This window comes from Peromyscus maniculatus, chromosome 6, assembly GCF_049852395.1.
Source record: "Peromyscus maniculatus bairdii isolate BWxNUB_F1_BW_parent chromosome 6, HU_Pman_BW_mat_3.1, whole genome shotgun sequence".
NCBI lineage: Eukaryota > Metazoa > Chordata > Mammalia > Rodentia > Cricetidae > Peromyscus > Peromyscus maniculatus.
The window spans coordinates 74318792-74343592 of NC_134857.1; the positions used below are offsets into that span (position 1 = coordinate 74318792).

At 49.1% G+C, this 24801-nt stretch overlaps 2 protein-coding genes across 3 annotated transcripts; both read left to right on the forward strand.

The window, feature by feature from the left end:
- Positions 1–2609: 2609 nt before the first annotated feature.
- On the forward strand, positions 2610–8558 carry Them5 (thioesterase superfamily member 5). 2 transcript variants are annotated; one of them, XM_006994821.4, is made up of 6 exons: positions 2610–2861; positions 3750–3951; positions 5518–5656; positions 7332–7442; positions 7717–7841; positions 8155–8558. In XM_006994821.4, the coding sequence occupies exons 1-6, from the start codon at positions 2739–2741 to the stop codon at positions 8202–8204; spliced, it is 750 nt and encodes a 249-aa protein (XP_006994883.1). In that variant the 5' UTR covers positions 2610–2738; the 3' UTR covers positions 8205–8558. The 2 variants fall into 2 exon arrangements, with proteins under 2 accessions (XP_006994883.1, XP_076430622.1); XM_076574507.1 differs by lacking the exon at positions 7717–7841 and having other exon boundaries at positions 8155–8427.
- A 14914-nt stretch (positions 8559–23472) lies between these two features.
- C2cd4d (C2 calcium dependent domain containing 4D) lies at positions 23473–24801 on the forward strand. The gene has a single exon (XM_042279472.2). It carries the CDS (start codon positions 23473–23475, stop codon positions 24502–24504), a length of 1032 nt encoding a protein of 343 aa, XP_042135406.1. The 3' UTR covers positions 24505–24801.

The window sequence follows — 24801 nt, forward strand, 5'->3', positions numbered from 1 at the left end:
CTAGGGGTCTTGATAGGGTTCATTTTCTCTGCCAGTTAAAGAATTAAAAGTCAGGAAAAAATTGGATGGGGAACAGCATGTGGCTACAGAAAACTCTTAAATACCTTGGACAGCAGCAGACAAAATCAGCAGTAGAAGGGAAGTGTCTATTGGGAGTGAATAAACACGAACACACAGCAGACATACAGAAAAAAAAAAAAAAGAGCCTCTGCAAAGCAGACCAAGAACTGTGAGCCCCTGTAAAATTCAAAATCCAAGCAATATACTTCCAATATACAGTGGTGGGACAGGCACATAGTGGACATTCCCATCCCAAAAAGGAAAAACAGGAGTAGAAAGAAAGCAGAAGTCTCTTATGGGCTGGTACTGTGTGATATCTTTCTGTATGCTATGAATATGTGTTGGTTGATAAATAAAGCCATTTGGCCTATGGCAAGTTGGGTTATAGCTAGGTGGGAAATTGAAGAGAGAAACAGGAAGAAGAAAGGCAGAGAGGAAAAAGATGCCAGCTGCTTCCAGGAGAAGCAAGATGTAAAGTACCAGCAAGCCACAAGCCACATGGCAAGGTATAGATTTATAGAAATGGGTTAATTTAAGACATAAGAGCTAGCTAGCAAGAAGCCTGCCATGGCCAGAGTTTGAAAATAATATAAGCCTCTATATGTTTATTTGGGTCTGAGCGGCTGTGGGACTGGGCAGGACATAGAAAAACTTCCAACTACAGGCTGGGGGGGGGGGCGGGGTTGAAAAGCCTCTGAAGAATTTTACTCCTTTAATTTAGGGCTCATCAGTTTGAAGACAGATAGGATGGTTGCTTGGCTGCAACTGCAGCGTGTCCCGGCCCAGCCTTGAACTTGTTGAGCCAGCTCATCAGCAGGATTGGTGGAAAACAGAGGCCTAGAAGGCCTTTCGTTTAAGCTGCCAGGGTTTTGTCCCAAGTCAAGAAGATGAGGAAGAAACCAACCATCTTGGAAATTCACCCCTTTATAACCTAGCCACGGTCCCTCTCCTTATCTGTCTGCCTACAAGGAGTCCCTCTAACTCCTAGTCTGTTCGCACTCACATAGACCACCAAAGCATCTGGGCGAGCTTGTGTGATGGCAAGACAGTGCAGAGGCTCCTCCAGCTTGTACTTTCATTTCAGGTTTAACAAGAATTTGATCTCCTTGTTGGAGAATCCCCAGGGAAAATGACCCAACTCCATTCTAGGACCCAAGACCAAGATGTTCCAGATAACTTATCTCCTGTTGAGTTGCTTGCTTGTGCAAACCTCCCCCTGCAGCTGCTCAGCAGGATACAAGGATGTGGTTTTTACCTTTAAGTGCCCCTTGATGTAAATGCTGGAAGCCACACTTGGGTCCCCAAATACCTGTATAGTCCCAGACAGCTGGAATAAAGACTTTCAACTGGCTATAAACTGAGTCTGAGTGGTCATCTCTGGTGGGCTCCCTGCAGCACCTGTACCTGGTAATGCCTCCACTGCCTACCCCACCTCATTCCCAGCGCTGTCTGCTACCTTCACCCCTTCCCTGGAGTTCCAGGGCACACAAGGTCCCTTGTTAAGCAGCTTCCCCTCGGCGATCTCCTGTACCACCCACTAGGCCCCCACCAACTCCTATCACAAGCCAAGAACCAGCAAGCAGTCGCCCCCTGTGCTAACTCTTGCCTGGGACACAGAGGAAGGTGCTTAAGGCTGTGAGCTGACTTCGCTGGTTGTTGTGTTTTTGTTTGTTTCTTTGTTTTTTGAGTCCCCAGACCATATCAGAGCTTTGAAAATCATGCCACAGAGCACATACTACAAATTCTCCATCAACACTCTCCCACTGAGGGACAGATGTGAAAGGTCTCAGAAGTGGGATTCAAGAGGAACAGTGAGACAGACCGTTGGGAGTATGGAGTTTGTTAGAAGCATCATTTGCCATGGACAGACTGACAGAAACAGAATGGTAGGGATCTGAGGAGAGTTCAGGGACAGACAGTGTGGCAGATCTCTTCTTCTTGGAAGTAGAATCGGGCCCAGGAGGCAGAAGTGGGGTCCCTTCCTCAGGCCTCTGAGGAAGAAGAGGCATTCACAGCATGAGACGGTACCCAGGTTCTCTGATTTCCCAACAAGCATCAGGGAAGGAGAATGGGAAACAGGGTTTGCTGCCATGTGTAGCCTTTGGATGTGCTGGAGCCTGCAGATTTCCCCCAGGTGAGAAATCTGGGTGCCTGGGAGTCTGTCATCTAGAGAGTCACAGACAGTGCTCTCCATAGGGTACCTGTCAGTATCTGTAGGTGGGGATGGGCTGCTGCAGGTACTGTGGCTTGGGCTGCCATCCAATCTGGATTCTAATACAACAAACTGATCTTCCTGGAGATTTTCTTGACTTCTACCCTCAGAAACCTAGGGCCTCTCTCTTAGTCCCTGTGTATCCCACACTACTTGTTTGTGCACAGGCCAGTCCTCCTGCCCATTCATGCTCAAGCAGCAAGTACCCCTCCCCAGCACTGGGCAGGGCTCTGGGACCAGCTCAAGGCCCCAAGCCTGTGGGTGTGGTACCAGTCCAGCCCACTCTTGCACAGCCACCCTCTCTTCAGTGGGAGGTCCCTGCTAGGAGAAAGCCTGCCTGAGTCAGGAGAACCTGGAGGGAAGCTGTTTCACCATCATCCCAGCAAGGCTGTCTGATGTTCATTTGTCCTCCGGAGTCAGCCTGTATCTATCGATCCAAGCAAAGCCAGGATCCCAGCACGCAGCCATGATGAGGATAGGCTTCCAGAGGGTGGCAAGACTTGTCCACCACAAAGCTCTCCCGAGAAACCCCCATCTCCTGCCCGGACTGCACCAGGCCTCAGCATTCGGATCCTCCACAGACTCCCTGGTAAGTTCCCAAAGAGTCAGATGAGCTCCCTTCCTCTCTAAGGGTCTGGGGCTCGAGCACCCTAAATCCTCTTTTCCTGCCTTATTTCTGGGCTGATGTGGAGCTGTTTGGTTTGGCAAAGGGAAAATGCTTTGGGGTACTTATTTGGCCATATCCCAAATGAAATCTAGTAGGACAGATCCTGGTCCAAATCCTGTGTGGCCACCGGCAAATCTCTTATAGGGTGTACACTGCAACAGCTAAGTGAGGTATCCCCCGACAAAAGCCCGTCTGTGGGTTTGTCAATCAGAAGCTCATTACCCACAGAAGTGACTAATGACTGACATGTGGCAGATGACCACGTTGCCCCTGACCCTGACCGTGGTATTCCACTTCTTTGGGGCCTGAAAGCATCTCAGAGGAGCTACCAGACAGGCCCATAAGCCACTAGCTCCTGTAGTGAGGGGTTAATAAACACCTCTCACCAATTGCAGGCTTACCCCTCAGTGAAACAGTGTCTGTCTGTCTCTCCCAAGTGTAATAAACTTAATCATAGTTCCCCAGTGTCCCCACCTGTTCAAGGGGACTAATAGTAGCGGTCCTCCATTTCAAGGAACTACTCACACTAACAGCGCTGCACCTCTGCACAATGAGCATGGGATGGCTGGTCCCCATCCCATCCCATCCTCGACGTCCCCACTTCTTCGCTGTTTAACACCGCTAGGCCACTCATACTCAGGTGTCTCCAAACCCCTTACGAGGAAGATGGGCTCTTTCTTTGGGTAACACTCCAGCAGACAGGACTGAAAAGCCCCAAACCCAAAAACAGACTAAATGATGGTCCCACAGCCCAAGAATGATCCCCACCTTCCAAGATGTCATCATGCCATCCTGATTTTTCTTGCTTAGGTTGCAAGATTCTGTCCAGAGAACACAGATTTAAAGGATTATGCCCTTCCCAATGCCAGCTGGAATCCAGATATGCTGAGCCTGTACCAAGAATTTCTGGAGAAAACCAAGTCAGATAGGTGGATTAAACTACCCTCCTTCAAATCCAACAGAGAACATATCCGGGGGCTTAAGCTCCCATCCGGGCTGGTAGCTGCCTCAGGTAAGACCAGGTCTGAAAGTGTCCAGAACGTGCGCGCGCGCGCGCACACACACACACACACACACACACACACCTTCACCTGCCCATACACCTCCATCATTACCCCACACACACCTCTGCCCATCCCCCTGCACACAAATATGAGGTCCTCACCTCATATTTTGCATAGGAGCACTAGAATTAAAGGTGCACTCCACTCCCACCCACACATACACACCTATACACACAACTCCATCCATACATGCACACCTCCACACACACACTCCTCTGCACACACACACACACACACACACACACACACACACACACACACACACTCCTCTACCCACAGTGGGGGACCCTGCCTGAAACACTCGGTCAGTTCAGCCTGCCGCCTTTCTCTGGTTTGAAAACATTCAGGAAGGCTAGTCATGGCACACAAATTCCAACACTCAGAAGGCAGAGGCAGGTGAATGTGAGGTGAATTTGAAGCCAGCCTGGTCTGCAAAGCCACCCAAGACTACTCAGGAAGAACTTTTCTCCAAAGGGAAGAGGGTAAATATTATCAAAATAAATTGTATGAAATTCCCCCAAGAATTAGTACAATAAAAAATGTTGAGACATTCAGGAAGGACATTCAGGCGCCCCACAGACTGGAGGCTCTCGCTGCTGTCTCCCCCTCCCCCTCCTGCAGAGCAGCTGTGGATGGGAAGCATGTCTACACAGGTTTGTCAGCCTGGCTCCTTTCCTTCTCTCTGAAGGGGAGCACACCCAAGTGGCACCTTTGCTCCCAGCTGCAGCCCAGCTGGAGGGCTGCCAACACAGGACCCTGCTCTTTCTGGTTTCTCACCAATGGCTCTTCCCTCCGCTAAGCTTTGTCCCAGCCCTGCCTTCCCAGCCTTGTGACAACCTTGGGGCATCCCTTACCTCCTGCAGGCCTCAGCACGACACCTCTGCTCGGCTAGGTGAGATGGCACTTGGAGACACACAGCGGATTTGATTGACAGAGCTGCCACCTTTACCCTGCCCCACTCTTTGTCTCTGTGTGTCTGTCAGTCTGTGCTTTCTTTCTTTCTTTTTTTTTCATTCATACATGTGGTTGCTCCTCAGCGAGGAATGGACGACATAACTTGTAGGTGACCTTTGAACTCATGGTACAGGCCAAGCAGAGGCACCAGGCCAGGCACAGTGGTGCACACCCTTAGTCCCAGCAGAGGCAGGTGGATGGTGTAAGTTCGAAGCCAGCCTGGTGTACAGGGTGAGTTCCAAGTCTAGAGCTACACAGAGAAAAATCTGTCTTGAGAAAAAACATTTTTCGTTATTTCCAGACTGAGGAGACAGCTCAGTTGGTAGAATGCTTGCCTGGTCATGCACTTTATGAGTGTTCGTTCCCCAGGGCACAGGCTCTCAGAAGACAAGGGACAAGGAGCATGTTTTGTTCCCTCCTCCCCTGTAAAAAGACTTCCTAACAACAGAGCTGGGGTGTCTGGTCCTCCCCCCTTGTCCCTGTTAAGCTCATGATGCTGTGTCCTGACAAGTCCCCATACCCTGAGGTATCTCTGCTTCAAAACTGTCCTCTCTCCCCAGACAAACAGGACTGGCGCATCTTTACCAGATGCATCCAACTGGAAGGACAAGGCTATGAATATGTCATCTTTTTCCACCCATCTGAGAAGAAGTCAGTCTGTCTTTTCCAGCCAGGCCCCTACCTGGAGGGGGCACCAGGGTAAGGCCTCAGACAGCCCAGGGTAGATTCCTCACAGGCTTGGCTCAGCAGGGTAGGTCCAGCACCCACTAGGCCTGGAGTCTCTAAAGACCTAAAATGGGGTGCAAGGAACTAGGTTTCATCTTCTCAGTGCCAGGCCTGTGAGAACAATCTGAGTTAGCTTCTTCTCCAGGCTCCACTGTGCATGTATGAAGAACCCCCTGATTGAAGCCTCAGAATGTTCCATAAATACAAGTCCTAAGAGGTCAAGGATTCCTTCCCTTCTGAAAAAGAAATCCCCAAGGAGACAGTGTGGAGAGAAATGCAGCTGCATTTCATTCGGGGTGTGTGAAAGCTATAAAACAAGGCAGAGCAGATGGCCCAGCACTGAGGCCGGTCAGTGGACTGAGAGTACAGAGACAGGATCCACTGAGTCCCAGGCAAAGCAAGTGGGAAGGAATTGCCATCAGCTAAGAACTGCTCTGCAGAATCAGCATTTTGCCAAGGAACACAGAGAGGCAAGGGCAGGTCTAGGCACCAACTCGTTTTCTCTTCACAGCAATGGAGGCAAGTGCCCGGAAGTGTGCATGAGATTGGGGAACTTAATCAATGAGATAGTCGTTCTTTTTATTCACAATACCTGGGGGTGGGAGGGGGCGGGAATGAAGGCTCAGAATGGTTCAGCAGGTTGTTCAAGAACACATAGGTAGTGAGTGGCAGAACCAGGAGTCCAGCCAGCTGGTATGATGCCACTACAGCAGGAGGGGAGGGAGGGCCTGAGCATCCCACTGCAGCCTTGGCAAGACAGCAAGAACAGCTGGCCTGGGTCCACGAGGAAGGGCACTGGTCCTCTCAGTGCAGAGCCCAGATCTGTTTTATGTCATGTGCATATTCTCCCCTCGCTTAACCAACGGTGACAAAGCCTTGTTGTGAAGTGCAGTTTGCATAAATGACAATGAGGTTTGACATAAGCAAATGTCTGTGCTATCACACTGAAGTGGGCTCTGATGTTCTCCAAAGAGTGCTGCTCAGAAGCCTACCTTGCAGGCCCTTTAATAAGTCATAAGTTAATTAACCTGCCTCAAAACTGTGGGTCCAGCAATGGCTGAGGGACTGGTAGGGTGAGAGATGGCCCAAGCTTATGTGCTTCAAAGACTAAATCAAGCTAAACATGGTAGTTCACACCTACAATCTCAGAACTCAGGAGGCTGAAGCAGGATTGCCATGAGTTCAAGTCTAGCCTGGGCTTCAGAGTGAGATCATGTCTCAAAAAGCAAAACCACGAGAGACTAAGTCCAAAAGCTCAGGGGTTTTTTTCCACTTCTTTGAATGCCTTCTAAAATGTGGCAACTGCAGCCAGCAATTAGGTGATGAATCAGAAAATGGTCTCTTAATTTTGTGAGAAAAAAAAATTCCATTGGTGCAATAAAATAGTTGTATCAGTGGTTAACACGTTTTGCTGAAGCAAAACGGAGGGAAGTTCAGTTACTTTTGAACTAATGAAGCCCACAGGACGTATCTCTGTGTGCCTTTCCTGTTTGGCTGCCTGAGATGGAGGATCCACTTTTAGGGGGACTCAGAAGAAAGAGAAAAGCTTGGGAGGTTTAGTACCTCCCACGGTGCTGAAAAGCAGCCCAGGGAGGGGGTCTATCTAGCAACCCTAGCCCTAGTCTTAACTTCCCATCCTGAACTCCAGGTTTGCCCACGGAGGGTCACTGGCGGCCATGATGGATGAGACATTTTCTAAAACTGCCTATCTGGCTGGAGAAGGACTATTCACACTAAGTCTCAACATCAGGTTTAAAAAGTAAGTGTGAATCCTCGGGCGGGCGGTGGCTGATGGCAGGGCTCTGTTTCATCGTGGGGTTGTGTAAGCTCTGCAAGGCTCCTTTCCTAACCAAGCATTTCTCTAGTCCTGGGTCAGAAATCAACCTCTGCCATTCAACACCAGGAACCAACAAACAGTCCCTGAACCTAGGGCTGCTTGTGAGTCCTGGAGTGCGGGTGAGGTGGGTGAGAAAAGGAGAGAGGCCAAAGTGGGGAGCCGGTGCAGAAATGAACTCAATTGCCTCCTCTTCCAGCCTGATCCCCGTGGGCTCTCTGGCTGTCCTGGACATTCAAGTAGAAAAGATTGAGGACCAGAAGCTGTACATGTCCTGCATCGCCCAGAGCAGAGACAAGCAGACTGTCTATGCCAAGTCCTCTGGTAAAGACATCCTCATCCTCAGGCTGGGCCGGCCACAACCCAACCCACGTCAAAGGGGAGGGAAGAGCAGCTAATGATTCCAAGCTGGGGTCTAGCCCTTTTAGGAGTGGGATGGGATCCCTGCTAGAGACATGGATGAAGAGAACTTTTGAGAACACAAGTAAAATGTTTTCCTAAGTGAGGATTACCAAAACTGCACCGCAGGACAGTTTCAGGTGATGGGAAGTCTGAAACAAACAGTCCATGCATGGCCTCACCACGCTCCCGCTCTCCAGTCCTGACTCTCAGCTCTCAGCTTACTTTTTTCTTGCAGGTGTTTTCCTTCAGCTGCAGCTGGAAGAAGAGCCATTCCAGCAGCAATGACTATGCCTTCAGCAGAGTTGACAGTAATGACTCGATCTACCTGGGACCACCACCTAACAGATACGGGTCCCCGGGACTCAGGTGGCCGATGAGGGAGAAGGCACTTTACCACCCCATCATCAGCCCAAAAACCTTCTGTAATTGGAATCAAAATTGTCCACGGGTCAGAGATGGCTCAGCAGTAAAGAACACTGGCTGTTCTTTGATTCCCAGCACCAACATAGTGACTCACAACCATCTGTAACTCCTGTCCCAGGAGATTGTCTGGCCTCCATGAAGTACCAGCCATGCATATGGTACCTTACATGCAGACCAAGCACCCATACACATAAAATACATTAATTTTTAAAAGTTTTTTAGTTAAGTTTTTTTTTTTTAATCTTCCAGTGCCCACTTCCCACCAGCACCAACAGGGGACACAGAGCTGCTGCCAAGTGCCAGGCACTAAAGGAGGTGTCTGGTCCACTGTAATACAAGTCAGGGTCACCGGCCTGGAGATGTAGCACATATCACCATATCAAGATTATCCCACCCTTCCCTGGTTCCCATCAGAAGAGCAGAGTATGCTGAAAAAAGAGCCAAGTCCATTTAGCTCTATGAACTCCAGAAGAAAATCTAGAAGAAGCTTTGCCTAAGCTGAATGAAACTCAAAAGTTAAGTAGTGTGGTGACACATGGCTATAACCCCTGCTCGAGGAAGGGTGAGATGTGGGGGAGGGGAGGGATCCTGAGTTCTGGACCATCTTATGCTGTGTAGTGAGGTCTTGTCTTAAAACAACAGGGCTGGGGAGGTGGCTCAGTGGTAAGGTGCTTGTATGCGTACCTGGGTTTAGAGCCTCAGAACCCATGGGGGAAATGAGAGCAGCAACAAGCACCTCCACCCCAGCTGGGAGGAGGGTGGAGATGGGCATCTCCTGGGGCTTGTGGGCTAGCCTAAATAGTGAGCTCCGATTTAGTCGAAGACTCTGTCTCAAAACCAAGGTAGACAGTGATAGAAGACACACACACCCCAGTGTTGAACCCCAGCCTCCACACATACACACTTGGACCTACACACTCACACGTATGTGGAGAGAGAGACAGACAGACAGACTGTTGGTTGTAGTCAGAAGTTTTCTCCAGTCCTGCCCGGCCCCAAGGTCCTACAGCCACTTATAAAATAATCACTCGGAGGCTTAATATTATTTACAAACTGTTTGGCCTATGGTAGGCCTCTTGCTAGCTAGCTCTTATATCTTCAATTAACACACTTCTATTAATCTATGTTTTGCCACATGTTCCGTGGCTTACCAGTCTGCTGGCATGTTGTTCCTTGGGCAGCAGGCTGGTATCTCGCCCCAGACTCTGCCTTTCTCTTTCCTGTCTCTCTCCCTGGGTTTCCCACCTACCTCTAAGCTGCCTTGCCATAGGCCAAAGCAGCTTATTTATTAACCAATGGGAACAACATATATTTACAGCACACAAAAAGACATCCCCCAGCAGCTGGTGGGCTGGGAACATAGCCCGGTGGTTCGATGCTTGCCCAACATGCATAAGACCTGGGTTCCAGGACCAGCACTGCAAGGAAAGGTTAAGTGGGACCAACTGGTAGGAGGGAAGGTGAGGTCTTCCAAGCAGAGGGAACTCTGAGCGGAGGCACAGTGTAGGAAAGAGCACAGGGGATTTCAAGACCCCCAAAGGACTGAATGACAGGACACCGAGAGACTGCAGCAGGGCCAGTGCAGACCACGAAGGATTCAGAACCCTCACCCTGGAGGCTGAACTTTGCCTCGTAGGCAAGAGGAGCCTTCAAGGGGCTGGTGGGGGAGGGGTGGCATAACGTTCTGTCTTTTATAAAGATGACTCTGGGGGCAGGGAAAGAGTCGAGAAGACCAAAGGCAGAGCATTGGGTAGGAGACACCCTCCAAGGCTCTGAACTGAAGACAGTAGGGCTTTGCAAGGCAGACCCACAGATATGAGAGCTTTGGTGGATAGAAGAAGTTCAGGGCATACACCAATTGTATAGAGTGCATCTGTGAAGGGGTGCTGTCTGGCTTGGGGGTCCCAGGCGGCATTCCTGGAAAGGAGAAGAGAGATGTGAACAGAGGTGGAACATACACCCTGCACTGGGTGTGAGGTGCTCCGAGGACCCCCATCCTGTAGGAAGTACCAGCAAGAGCCTGGGTACTGAGCTGGGGAGGGCCACCCCTGGAAGTGGCTAATGTAGAAAGCACATAGGAGTGGAGGGGAACAGAAGAACAGAGAGGGTCAAAGGTGGCCCTGGGCCCACACTGAAGCTTAAAGTCTGGTGGAAGACCAAGGACCTGCTGAAGAGGCTGCGAAGAGCAGGCAGGAAGAGGGATACTAGAAATAATAGGTCAGGGCGTGGCACTGAGGAGCGAGGCAGTAGGAGGCAGTAGGAGATGGACAAATGATGGAGCATGAGGGAAGGGATGTATTTTTTATTTCCAGGAATTTTGTTGTCGTTACTGTTCTCTAAGGAAAGAAATGTGACTGTATTTATAAACTGGTTCAGAATTGGTCTTTGAAATGGATCAAGAACACAGAGACAGGAGTCACAGGACAGCGTCAGATTGACTCTGAGACCAAAAGTCAGGGGATGGGGACACAGAGCAGCAAAGAGATGGAGGGAATGTATACCAGAGCACCTCAGCTTCATCCGTGATATTGGAGGATGGCCTTGGGTGGGAAAGAAGCCTGGTGGGAGGAGGATTTGGAAAGCCTCTGTGACATCAGGAAACCAAGTAGATCATGGACAACCATGTCACACTGAGCCCTCCACTGCTAGTGGGAGATGATATCTGGAGTGGCCTGAGCCTCAGTGAGAGGAAGGTGGGGAGCCAGTCAGCACAGCCCAAGGGTGGTGACAGATGCGCTGTACATGAGCATTGGTAAAGGCAGACAGAAGACAATGTGCCCGCGCACATACCTACAGAGAAACGCTCGCTATGGAGAAGAGCGGCGCAGAGGAGGCAGTGGGCACTCAGGAGAAGTCTGTGTCTCCTCAGAACCCTGGGGAGAAAGGGGTTTCTCCAGGGCAGGCTACAAGGTAAAAGGGCTCCTCTCTTGGGTCAATCATTATTGCATTACAACCAGTGGGCAGAGAAAATGTATGGGGAAAAGCCAAAATTAAGAAAGCTTCAAGCCGGGCGGTGGTGGCGCACGCCTTTAATCCCAGCACTTGGGAGGCAGAGGCAGGCAGATCTCTGTGAGTTCGAGGCCAGCCTGGGCTACCAAGTGAGTTCCAGGAAAGACACAAAGTTACATAGAGAAACCCTGTCTTGAAAAACAAAACAAAACAAAACAAAACAAAAAAAAACAAAAAAAAAACAAAAAAAAAAAAGCTTCAAAAGGCCATATCACAAAGAATTTTCTTATGAAATGCTTTAAAATCTCTGTAATTTCACCCATATCTTCAACACAAAGTGCTTCTCACTCTAGACAGTGGTTTCCAAGAGTCAGTCATTGTTGGCTAACGAAAGTTCTTCCATATTCAACAGAGGACTGCCAAAGTCATACTGGGTGTTGGCTTCCAGTGGCCAGATACAAATGAGAGAATCCAATAGGGGGGACTTGGGGGTCTGGCCTCAAAGTTATTCAAGTGCTCCCAAAGCTGAAAGGCAGTTTGGAAAATATGATCTAACTTACACTAAAGAAAAGAGAGAAGACAGGCATCATGACACACGACTTTAAATCCAGCCCTTGGGAGGCACAGGCAGGAAGACCTCTGAGTTCTAAGTGGCCTGGTCTACAGAGTGAGTTTCAAACAGCCAGGACTGCACAGAGAAACCCTGTCTCAAAAATACTAAAAGAAGAACGAAAAGAGGATGAGGAGAAAGAAGAGAAGGGGGAAGAGGGGAAATAGGGCAACTCGCTCTTGAGAAGTCTGCATCCATATCTTACGGGTGTGTGCTGCCCTTCTAAGCACTTTTCCCTCTTCCTTGAGATCCATACCCAAATCTGTGTTAAAACCTTTTGCTTAAAAAAAAAACTCCAATTTTGTTTTCTTTAAAAAGATAAATAGAACTAGAAAGATGGCTTGATGGTTAGGAGCACTGGTTGTTCTTTCCAGAGGACCCAAGTTCAATTCCCAGCACCCACAATGGCAGCTCATAAATGCATGTAACTCCAGTTCCAGGAGATCTGATGCACTCTTCTGACCTTCATAGGCACCAGTCATGGAAGTGGTGCACAGACAGACATGCAGGCAAAACACCCATACACATAAAATAAAATAAAGATTTAAAAGATAAAGAAATGGAGGGAGGAGAGAGAAGAGATGATGTTGCTGTATTTTAATTTGAAAAAGAAAAGAGAAAGAGAGAAGGGTTCCAAGAGCACCCTGACAGCCGTAGCCCCTGCCTCTGTTTGAGAGGAGTCCGTAGGAAGGTCTAGGCTCAAGATCTTATACTAGCAAGGAAAGATTTGGTTTCAAACCTGAACTGGGGTTGGACTGGGAACTTAGGAGATCAGAGAGACTGAAACCCTTTGCGGGTGCAGCATGGAGTTATGCAGTCTGAGCAACAGTGGCGAGGAAGATGGATCTTTCCAGTAACTAGACCACCTTCTTCTAAGCAGTCAGTCTCAAATGATGGTCAAAGGTAGGAAGACATGGATCTGAAGGGCCTTGACCTAATGCCTCCCCAAAGCTGGAGACGGATAGTTTGTGATAGCCAGCACAGTCGGCACACACACACACACACACACACACACACACACACACACACACACACACACACTTCTATCAAAACCTCTTTTGTGCTTTCACCACTGCCTTTAACATTTTGTTAGAGACTCAGAGTCTAAATATATTGAAAAACAGATTTTCCTCATTTCATGATCAAGGTGAGTCTATTATTCATCCAAACATTCCCGGAAGAAGAGAAGGAATATAGTTCACCTTTCTTAAGCAGTTAAAAATAAATGGGGGGTAGGGAGAGGCAGTTGTGTTTGAGTTCCATTTGACATAGGTTGGTTGCATCCTAGCACTTCGTTATACTGTGGAAATCTACAGAGTTGGGAGCTTCTCAGGAACAGCTCCACGGACAGGCATGACCTGGCAAGGCCAGCTAGTAAACAGGGCTCAAAGGGGACAGGATGCTTCTTTCGTGTCTAGTGCTTTGACCAATGGAGGACTCTCAGGGGCAAGTTTGAGAGCCATCTAGGTAAACAGTGGGAAATGTTGCCTCTTCATTTGCAAACCTATTCCCTCCTATAGTGTACATCCAGGACACAGCTACCACAGAAGGAGACCGGTGTAGTGGTTTGAATAAAAACGGCTCCCAGAGGCTCATATATTTGAATGCTTGGTCATTAGGAAGTAACACTATTTAAGAAGGATTAGGAGGTGTGGCCTTGTTGGAGTAGGTGTGGTCTTCTTACAGGAAGTGTATCACTGGGAGTGGGATTTGAGGTTTCAAAAGCCCAAGCCAGGTCCAGCTCTCTCTCTTGGTCTGCAGATCAGGATGTAGGTCTTAGCTACTGTTCTGGTGCTATTCATACCACCATGATGATAATGAACTAAACCTCTGAAACTGTAAACAAGCAAGTAATTATATACTTTCTTTTATAAAAGTTGCCTTGGTCATGATGTCTCTTCACAGCAATAGAACAATGACTAAGACAACCATCCAGGCAAAAGTGACAATTTATTCTCCTTGAAGCAAAGGTTATGTGTTTTCCAGATGCCTGAATCAGGAACAAAAAGAAACCAAAAAGATAGTAGCCATTTGTCCTAGTTAGGGTGTCTATGGCTGTGAAGAGACACCATGACCATGGCAACTCTTACAAAGGAAAACATTTAATTGGGTGACTTACAGTTCAGAGGTTGAGTCCAATATCATTATGGTGGGACATGGTGGGACATGCATGCAGACATTGTGCTGGAGAAGTAACTAAGAGTTCTACATCTTATGCAGGCAACAGGAAGTGAACTGTCTCACTAGGCATGGCTTGAGCATGTATGAGACCTCAAAGCCCACCTCCACAGTGACCTCCACTTCCTCCAACAAGACCATACCTACTCCAACAAGGTCACACCTCCTAATAGTGTCTCTCCTTTTGGGAGCCATATTCTTTCAAACCATCATGCCATTGCACACAAGATCTAGCCATCCAAGAAAGTGCCTCATACCAGCTTCTAAATAAAGAGCCTTCCAGGAATTGAGACTGCTAAACTAGGCCAATAATTAAAGGTCCTGGGTGATAAGCCAGACTGCAAGGCATAGTTTTATCACCAGTGAGCATTCACAGCCGATTCATGCTGCCTGAGGACACCACACAATCTCTCAAGACATGGAACAATATCCAAAAGCAGTTTTCTTGTTTTCTTACAGGGAACCTTGTAGCACTTGCCTGCTGACCTAGAAACAAAGACCTGCCCAGCTCTGCATCTCTCCTCTGGCTTGGACCCAGGAAAGCACTCTGCACAGGCTCACTCCCCTGAGTGTTCTACAGTGGCACCAGAAAGAGCAAGAAAACCAGGACACCTGAGAAGTCTCTATTGTTTGAATATGCCTTGTCTGCTCTAAAGCTCACGTTGAAATTTGATTGCCATTAGACGGGTGCTGGGAAGTGATGTCTTTAAGAGATAATTAGGCCATTAGGAGAGTTTTCTTTTTTTACTACATTGCATCATTACAGTGTGTGTGTGTGTGTGTGTGTGTGTGTGTGTGTGTGTGTGTGTACATATGTACAATCTACAGGAGTCAGTTCTCTTTCTTTCTACCATGTAGGTCCCAGGTGAAGGAAATTCCCCAAACCAGGACTATAAAACAGGCTCAAGGCTCCAAGAAAATTGCCACCTATGGAATTTTGGAAAATAACCAATGGCCCTGGAACCAGAAGGTTGCAAGAACAGACAATTCTGACCTCTCTCTCTCTCCCTCCCTCTCTCTCTTTCTCTCTTTCTCTTTCGCATTCTGTAGGATTTTTTTTTTTATTTTTGAAGTGGGGTTCTCAGAAAAAGAAAAGTGGTTTTTCCAGAAAAGCAGTTTCTGGGTCTGGCTATGCCCCACCCTCTCCCTATTCTCAATTTCAAAAACTGCAGGGTTTAGGGGTAGGGTGCTGCTTCTTTGACCTGTAAATCTACTCTTAGCATCAAGGTCAACCTGAAATTCTAGTTCTTTATTTCACCTATATACTCAAATTCTTTCCTCCTTTCTTCCCTCATTCTCCTTCTCCTTCTCCAAAGACTCTATATATAGCTCTGGCTGTTCTAGATCAGGCAGGCCTTGAACTCACAGAGATCCACTGCTTCTACCTCCTGAGTTGCTGAGATTAAAGGCATGCAATACCACGCCCAACTCTAAAACTGTGCACAAAAACTTCTGAAAAGTTGCCTCTGGCTGTGAATGAAAGTTCCTGAAAGGAATCTGTCTGCAGAGACTGACTGACTGATTAGAATTTCAGTACCATGGAAAGATTGGATTTGTTTGTTTGTTTGTTTGTTTGGTTGGTTGGTTGGTTGGTTTTGGTTTTGGTTTTGGTTTTGGTTTTGGGGTTGTTTTTTTTGGGGGGGGTTGTTGTTGTTGTTTTGTTTTTTGTTTTTTCGAGACAGGGTTTCTTTGTGTAGCTTTGAAGATTGGATTGTTGCCAGTGCAGAGGCAACATTCCAACCTTATCTTGGGCTAAATTCTGGCCCTTCAAAACAGTCATTCCTTGCCCTCCCTCCCCATGTTGGAACTAACATCTTGTGACAATAGATTTAAAAAAAAAAAAAAAAATTTCAGGATCTATTAACTTAGCAGCAGGCAACTAACTTCTATCAATCAATCCAAAAGCTAAGAACACCATTAGATTGCATCTTGAGTCTATAGGAAAGTTTCCCCCATCTCCAAGTATCTGTCTCCCTGATATACCCACCAATGTATTATGAACTTGCCTTGATTTATGAATTTCTCTGTTCCATTAAAGGATAACAATTCTGTGACATTGCTGCCATGTTGGAACATGGAATTTTGTGGGGGAGGTTGATAAACTAAATCTGTGTTCCTGGGCATGGTCACTCAACATGGCTCCAGAATAAACTATCTCTTATTTCTTTTAAGATGAGAGATGTGGGTTTTGCATCAACAACTCAAATCCTTACACCAGAGATGCAACGCAGGTCCTCAGCCTTGGCGGCAGGCACTTTTATCCACTGGGCTATCTTGTTAACACATTTGTTAAGAGGACTCAACGCCTTTCTTTCCTGAGTTTGTTCTTGTGAGAGTGGGTTGTTACCGTTAAGCCATTCCCAAGTCCTTCACAGAGGCTAGCTCCAAGCTCTGGGATTTTCCAGTCTCCAAAAAACATGAGCCAAAACAAATTATTCTCCATGAACCCCCCAGTCTCCAGAACTTTGCTGTGGCAATGGAAATGGACTAATTGTCAAGAACAGCAGCAGTGCCAGTGTTTTCACTTGCTGAGCCAGCTCACTGAATGGTTTCTGATGAGAGTGCTTCCAGAGGGACACTGAGACCGATCTGGGGGAAGGAACTTATTATAAAAAGGTTATCGACACCATGGATAGACAGACAGAAGCAACAGCATGACATGGTCTCCGAAGAGAGGTCTCGGAGCCCCCATGGCAGAAGAGTGCTTTCAATCCTTTCTGAGGATGAGCATTCACAACAAGAGCCTCCAGCCAGGCTCTCTGATTCCAGGCAGTTGGCAGGGAAGTGGGTGGGGAGCAGAATGAATGACCAATACCCCCTTTGATGTTAACTCACTTCCGGGTTGAGAGACCATGGCACCCTCACAATATCTCAGTGTGTGTCAAGGTTCTCTAGAGTCACAGAATTTGCCGTGTGTGTGTGTGTGTGTGTGTGTGTGTGTGTGTGTGTGTGTATGTGTGTGTGTGTGTGTTAATAGGTTTTCTGCCTCCCCGCCTCCCTTAATAGGTTTCTCTGCTGATACAGTAAGCCAAATCAAGCCAAGTTGAAAAAGTATAACAACAAGTTTATTTGAGCAAAGCAATTCCAGGGCAGGTTCTCTCCAGTCCCAGAGATGGAGGCCAGAGAAGGAGAAGCTGCTTCTACAAATGAAAGCAGGGAGACTTTATAGGATATAGGTGAGGTATGATGATGTGTCCACCAAAAGCTGGGTTTGTGCCCAAGTATGGTCAAAAGTTGAACACTTTAGGTGGGGACTTGGGTGGCTGGCAACTTCAGAGGAGGAAGCTGCCTGCCCTACCAGCCAAGAATGTGGAACTGGGCTTTTTTGTTCCTTCTCTTTGTTTAGAGATTCTCTGAGTGGACAGGATTTGGATAAGAGACAGGAATGGGCTTTCTGGATTATGCAGGGATGAGCTGGAGGTTCCAACCAAACATATAACACACACACACACACACACACACACACACACACACACACACACTAATAACAGAAGGCTAAAAAGAAGGTTCTTAGTTAAGAGCATTTGCTGTTCTTCCAAAGGACCCACATCAAGCAGGTCACAAGAGCCAATAACTCTAGCTCCAGGGGATTAGAGTCCACCCCTGACCTCCACAGGCATTCTTGCCCCACTCCCAGACACACAAATAGTAAAAAATAGATCTTTAAAGCATATGCATATGGCTCAGCTTGTGGAGTACTTACCTAACAGGCACAAGACCCTCGGTTTGATCCCTACCGCTGTATAAACTGGGTGTGATAGGGCACAACTGTAATACCAGCTCTTGGTGGGTGGTGAAGGCAGGAGGATCATCTTCTACTACATGGAGATTTCAAAATAATTCAAAGGCAGCTTGTCTCAAAACAACAGATTCTCTCTTGGTTTTCCTTTCTCTTCTGGCCATGGCCCCATTTCTTCCTACCCTTTCAGCCAACTCACCACAACAGAATTGCCTCTGCTTTCTTCCATCTTATTCAAAAAGATTTGGTTTGTTTTAAGTGTGTGTGTGTGTGTGTGTGTGTGTGTGTGTGTGTGTGTGTGTGTCCCCGTCCTGAGGTTTGCACCCTGTAATGGGAAATAGAACTCTACTCCCAAGAAATAAGGATTTTGCTGTTGCCATAAGAATCCTAAAAGATTAAACTTGAGATAATTGTTACACCTAGCCCGTTGTGCACCACAAGGAAGAAGAGACAACACTTATAGGTTCCAAAGATTTTAATAATTTACACATAAGTGGCATATTGATCAGGGCTTCAGGACTGGGGAGCCTTGTTTCTCCTGACAGCCCCAAGCAGGGGCAGAAGTGGGTTTATAAGCACAAAAATCATAAACACTTGTTGCCAAATTACAGTTACAATTTTCAGCCAATCAGGATTTAGAGATTAGGGGCTTCCTTGAATGTTCCATCACTGTCAATCAATCTACAATGTAAGCCTTTCAGTCCAACCAATCAGATTCATTTGTTCTTTCTATTTTGGGGAACAGTTATAGCGTTTCTAGAGAACTAAAGATGCATAAAGACTATTCTTTATATGAGGTGGTTGGTCAGCCATTGGAGAATTCTCAACTCCCCTAGGGCTTGGGAACTTGAACTGTATTTCATCCTGCAGGTAACAGAGTCTAAAGTCAAAATGTCAGTACTTAGGCCAGGGTGCTTTTGCCTTCTCTCTTCAATAAAAACCAACCAGATAGACCAGAGCCTAAGATTGCTACTCTTCGTGAGTGTAGGTACTCACAGAGGTCAGAGGCACCAGATCCCCTGGAAATGAGTTCTAGGCTGTTGCAAGTCATCTAATATGGTGCTAGGAATCAAACTCTGCAAGAGCAGTGCATACTGTTCAGCACTGAGCCATCTCTCGGGTCCCTCACCCCTCTTGCTTGAGCCCACTCTGTTGAGGCATTTGCCCACCACTTTACCAAGACTGCTCTTGACAAAGCCATCAACACTTCTGTTTGCTAATAAGCCCCGCCTTTCATCTCACCTCGGCACACAGCACAGCACGCCCCTCTTCCCTCGGGATCCAATGTAGGAGCACCCAGGGCACAGTTCTTGGGCCCTTTTGGTTGACATGTCACCAAGTCTCATGACTTTCAATTCCATCCTCATTTCCCCTGGTGCCTTTGAGGTGAGCTGTGCCTCATCTCTGGGCACAAGACTCATATATCCGAAAGTCAACGCCACATCCCCACTGACATGTCTAACATCAAAGTGTCTCAAAGTGGACAGCTATGGAACTGAGCACCTAATAGTCCCCCTCTTCACGAAATGGCAACTCCATTCTTTCAGATACTCAGGCCAAAACTCGGAACGGGAGTGAGTCCCTGTGGGAGTGCTGTCTCCAGGGTATATCAGAAACACACTATTACAGCCCCGGTTCACGCACATGTCATCTCACACAACGTTATTTCAGCAGCGTTCCCTCTACGCTCTCTACAAGTCCCCTTCCCCCTTATTCCATCCTCAACAGACACCGGGCCCCTTTAACGCAGGAGACCAGCCTCCTCACTGCTTAGCCAGTGCATATGTCACCACTGCCTGCCCTCTCCCAGGGCAGTATAAACTACATCTGGCCAGGGGAATTTGTTTTCTTGTGGCTATATTCCCAGCATACATATTCAAGTTTCCACAAATCCTACTCTACTTTTGTACTTATTTTACAAGTCAAGACTGTCCTTCTCAGGGCAGAGCACTCGCTGTCCTTGCCAAAGATCCTGGTTTTTGGTTTCTGGCTCACAACTGCCTGACTTCAGTTCCATATGATCCAGTGCCCTCTTCTGGCCTCCTCTGGCATTGCACCCACTTTGTACATAGACATACATGAAGACGAAACGCCTATTCACATAAAAATAAATCCTTTTTAATATCCTCACCACTCCATATTAAATTGGGTTTCCTGTTTTCTCATGGCAGAAGTCAGCCTAACTAATACCCATGTGCTACCTTGAGTAATCCTCACAACTCTGAGAGTTAGGTGCATTCCTTCTACCTACCAGCTAGGAGAAACCACAAAGCTGACATCTCAAAACTCCTGGCCCATCTGATTGTTGCCCAGACTATGGACTGTGACAGCCCAACCCTCCCCTGAAAACCAGCAGGACTATACAGACTCAGGAGCCACAGAACTGCAAGGTCGGAGGTTACCAGGGGACCAGGAGGAACGTGATCCTCAAGTATCATCAGAGGACAACACAATCACTGTCTTCATGAGCCTGCATTTCAGTTTGTCTTGGGGCTGTGCTTGAGGCAGGGGTGTTCATTCTGTGTACTCAAGACTGCAACTAGTACAATTCAGATGTTCAGTGAACAGATGCACAATCTGTTTCAAGTATAATTCTGCTTAATCATGTTCATTTACACCTTAAAATCCCAATTGATATTGAAAAAAAATAGCCAAATGAATGGAAACACATGAACTATGAACCAAAGGCTGAGGGGCCCCCAGCTGGATCAGGCCCTCTGAATAGGTGAGACAGGTGACTGGCTTGATCAGTTTGGGAGGCAACTAGGCAGTGGGACCAAGTCCTATGCTCACTGCATGAGTTGGCTGTTTGAAACCTGGAGCTTATGCAGGGACACTTGGCTCAGTCTGGGAGGAAGGGACTGGACCTGCCTGGACTGAGTCTACCAGGTTGATTGCAGTCCTTGGGGGAGACCTTGATCTGGAGGCGATGGGAATGGGGGGTAGGCTGGGGGTAAGGGGAAGGGGGGAGAGGGGGGAGAATAGGGGAACCCGTGACTGATATGTAGAACTGAATGGTATTGTAAAATAAAATATAATAAAATAAAATAAAAAATCCCAATTGAAGAGCTGGAGGGAATGATTCTTCAGTCAAGGGCACTTTCTGCTCTCCCAGAGGGCCCACGTTCGATTTCCAGCACCCATGTGGGGACTCACAGCTGTCTGAACTCCAGCTCCAGAAGAGGTGATGCCCCCCTTCTGGCTTCTGAGGACACCAGGCATACACATCATGTGCAAACATACATGTAGACTAAATACTCACACACATAAAACATTTTTTCAATCCCAGATGAGCACCTGGCTTGTGCTAAGTACTCTCCTTATAACACTTACATCCTAACAAGAGGGCAGACACTAAAAAAAAAATCACATAATGGTTTGCACCTGTAGTCCCCACATTTGGGGGCCGGGATCAGGCAGGTTAGCCTAGGCGAGCCTGGGCTATACAGGGAATTCCAGGCCACTCACTCTGACCTATAAGAAAAAATAAATAAATAAATAAATAAATAAATAAATAAATAAATAAATAAATAAATAAATAAATAAATAATAGAAAAAAGCTGACCAATGTCATAAAAGATGGAGTGAAATAGGACAGGAGGCATCCCTAATTAATTAGAAAGCTTGTCGACAAAGAAAAGCGTAAAGAAGGAAACATTCCATGCTAAGGAAGGAGTGAGCTTCTGTCTTGGAGAGAATGAGGGTGGTACTAGTGAGCTCACCTTCCCAGTGGCCACCTGTGCTTCCTAGCATCTGCCAAAGACGGAGGACGTAAGTCCACTGGTCCTCACTTTTGGAACCAGCTGTCCTCAGTGTCTTTAGATCCAGAAATCCTGAGCCTAGCCGCTTTTTTTCTTTTTTCTTTCTTTGGTGCGGGAGTGAGGGTGGAGACTGGGGGGTGGGGACTGGATATAATTCCGAGAACTGAACTGGCCCCTGAAAGCCACAATGCTGAGGGGCTACTGGGATGGCTCCAGAGCCCATAATATGAGGCCAAGACAGGATGCCAGCAGGGAGGACTTTACAGAAGACAGGCTGTGTGTGGATATGGCTAAGGGCTTTGCCTGGGAGGGCTGGGACAACAGCGAGCCACTGGCCACTGGTGGCCGTGCCCCTCTTCCCTGCCGCACCCCCCGTCTTGGCAGCACACGTTCAGGTCTAGCAGGCTGCTGCCGGGAAGCTGGCTCTGACTAGAGGAAGGAGTTAAGAAAGTCCGGTTGAGGGCCAGAGAGACAGACCTGTGTTTGTCCAGGAAAAGAAGACAGACGTAGGCAGCCGAGGCCCCTGCCAGCTCCTCCCAGAACGACTGGGCCGGGGGAGCAAGCTAGACAGGAAGCTAATCCCCTAAGGCTCTGCACACCGTGGGGCCAGAAGCCAGAGGCTGGTATCCAGCCGCTGCCCACAGGTAAGTTCTACACTCTGGGCGCATGGCGGAGCCGGACACCGCCTCCGAGTCCCTGGCAGGCTATTGGTACTTTCTTTGCTCCTGGTGACTCGATGCAGGGGTGTATGGAGCCCGCTGCAAAGAAGTCTTCCTGAGCCCGCACTGGGGGTGGCTGAGAATCAATGGTGCCTTTGTGCTCTGAGGTTTCCCGAGGGAAAAGAGTGGACAGTGGGAGGGGACCACTCAACTGCCCAGTTCCGCCTTACAGCCTCAGGATGCGGCAGGGCTGAGGAGCTGGGGGTAAAGAGGAAGGGAAAGGGGCTCTGCGACTCACCGAAAGAGGTGAATCTCCCTGGACTGGCCCTGGCCCTGCGAGTCTGCGGATCAGCAATCAGGCGTGTGCCCGGCTGCTAGGAGCAGAAGTGAGTTCTCTTGAAGGAGCAACTTGAGAAGGCAGGCGAAGGGTGATTTGGGGGAGGAGACAAGAGTCAGTTGGGGCTAGAGCTCAAGGATAGGTCAATCCAGAGAAGCAGGCGCGGAAGCCACTTGAGCCGGGAAGGAACTTTGAGGGCCCCAGAACAGATCATGGGTGTAGGACAAGGGGGCCTACCTAGGGCCGCAGTGACCTCATGGAGCTAGAGTATATATGAGCAGGATTAATATCTGGGTCCGTGGCTACAAATCTTTGTGCAATACAGGTGTTATGCTCTCTACCCCTGAAGTGGGTGGAGTATACAAGGCCTCTAAACTGAAAGTCATTTTTCAAATTTTTTTAAGATGTACTTATTTTATTTTATGTTGTATGAGTGTTTTTCCTGCGTGTATATATGTGTACTACGTGCGTGCCTGGTGCCTGCAGAGGTGAGAAGAGGGTGTTGGATCCCTTGGTACTAGAATTATGGATGACTGTGAATCACCATGTCAGTGCTGGGAACCAAAGCCGGGTCCTTTGCAAGAGCAGCAAGTGCTTTTAACCACTGAGCCATCCCCAGACCCTCCATCTGATAATCTGTCTGGCCTTGTGCTCCATGTCTCCAGTTTCTAGATTTCACCCTTTCTTTTACCTGCTTCTAAACACCAGCCTTGTATCCCATGAGTTTGGGGACAAGGCCACGGAGGCAGACCACTATGTGTTGGCTCTCAGCAGCATCACCGACCCTCGCATCCCCTTCTCTTCTCTCAGGGTACCTCTGTCCAGGGATCCCAACCGGGAGGCTGGACTTGGACCTTCCCCGACCTCGGTGCTTCATGATCCCCACCCACTCACTGCATGTGGCTCTTGGAGAAAGCCGGCTACAGGGTGAGGACCGCAGAGGCCGGGGCGCAGCAGCACGCGCACTCCAGCCTGGTCCCCAAGCGCCGGGCCCCAGGCTCGCCTGCGCGCTGCAACCCTAACGTCCTCACCCCCGACCGCATCCCGCAGTTCTTCATTCCGCCTCGCCTCCGGGACCCCAGCGGCACCGAGGCCAGGGTGGACCGCAACCTGGGCGCCCGGCACCTCCCGGTCGCCTGCTCGCTGCCGCACCTGGCAGGCCGCGAGGGCTGGCCCTTCCTGCCCGAGAGCCCGCACACGCGCCGCCGCGAGTCCCTGTTCCACGCGCCCCGCGGCCTGGCGGCGGCAGGCCTAGCACCGGCGCAGTCGCGGCTGCACGTCTCAGCCCCGGACCTCCGCCTCTGCCGGGCCCCGGACAGCGACACGGCCTCGTCGCCCGACTCGTCTCCCTGCGGCTCCCCTCGCACGCCTAGGCCGCACTCCTTGTCCCCCGATGAGGCCAGCTCGGCGGACACCAGTCCCTACGCGCCCCGCCGCGCGCCGCCGCTCTTCCACCTGGACTTCCTCTGCTGCCAGCTGCGGCCGACCAAGGACAGCGTGCTACGCCTGGGGCCCCGCGGCGGGCAGCTGCGCCTGTCCACCGAGTACCAGGCGGGGCCCGGGCGGCTGCGGCTGCGCCTGGTGAGCGCCGAAGGGCTGCCTCGGCCGCGGGCCCGCCCGGGGAGCGGCGGCGGCGGCTGCTGCGTGGTGTTGCGGCTGCAGCCACGCGTTAGGCCTCGAGCTCAACGCAGCCGCGTGGTCCAGGGCAGCTCCAACCCCATCTTCAATGAAGACTTCTTCTTCGAAGGGCTGGGCCTGCGGGACCTGGCCACCCGCAGTCTGAGGGCCAAAGTGCTGGAGAGGGGCGCGGGGCTGCGCAGGGACGTGCTACTGGGGGAGTGTGAGACGCCCCTCATCGCCCTGCTGCCCCCCCTGGCTGGGGGTCTAGGCTCAGGGTCCTCCCTGGCATCTGCACATCTCAGTCTGTAGACTGACACCACAGCTTCCTTCGGGGGGTCTCCACTGTGTCTGCAGCCCTTATTCTTGCCATCTGCCCAACATGTATTTATTTTTGTTAATAAAACATCGGTTTGTCTCTAGGTGCATGCTCCACAGTAGGCACCAAAAACTCCAGGCTTTGCAGCAACTCTTTTCCTTCCTTTCTGCCGGATCCACTCATCTGAGCAGGAGCAGACCTTAAACAGTTCAAGAGACTCAGGATCCACGGATGTCAGAAACTCTGGAAGTGCTTGTTGAGCATGCAGAGACTAGGATCCATCTCCAAGA

Coding starts and splice junctions, on each gene's coding strand:
- Them5 (XM_006994821.4), top strand. CDS start 2,739: ATGATGAGGATAGGCTTCCAGAGGGTGGCAAGACTTGTCCACCACAAA. Junction 2,862..3,749: donor GATCCTCCACAGACTCCCTG/GTAAGTTCCCAA, acceptor TTTCTTGCTTAG/GTTGCAAGATTCTGTCCAGA. Junction 3,952..5,517: donor CGGGCTGGTAGCTGCCTCAG/GTAAGACCAGGT, acceptor CTCTCTCCCCAG/ACAAACAGGACTGGCGCATC.
- C2cd4d (XM_042279472.2), top strand. CDS start 23,473: ATGTGGCTCTTGGAGAAAGCCGGCTACAGGGTGAGGACCGCAGAGGCC.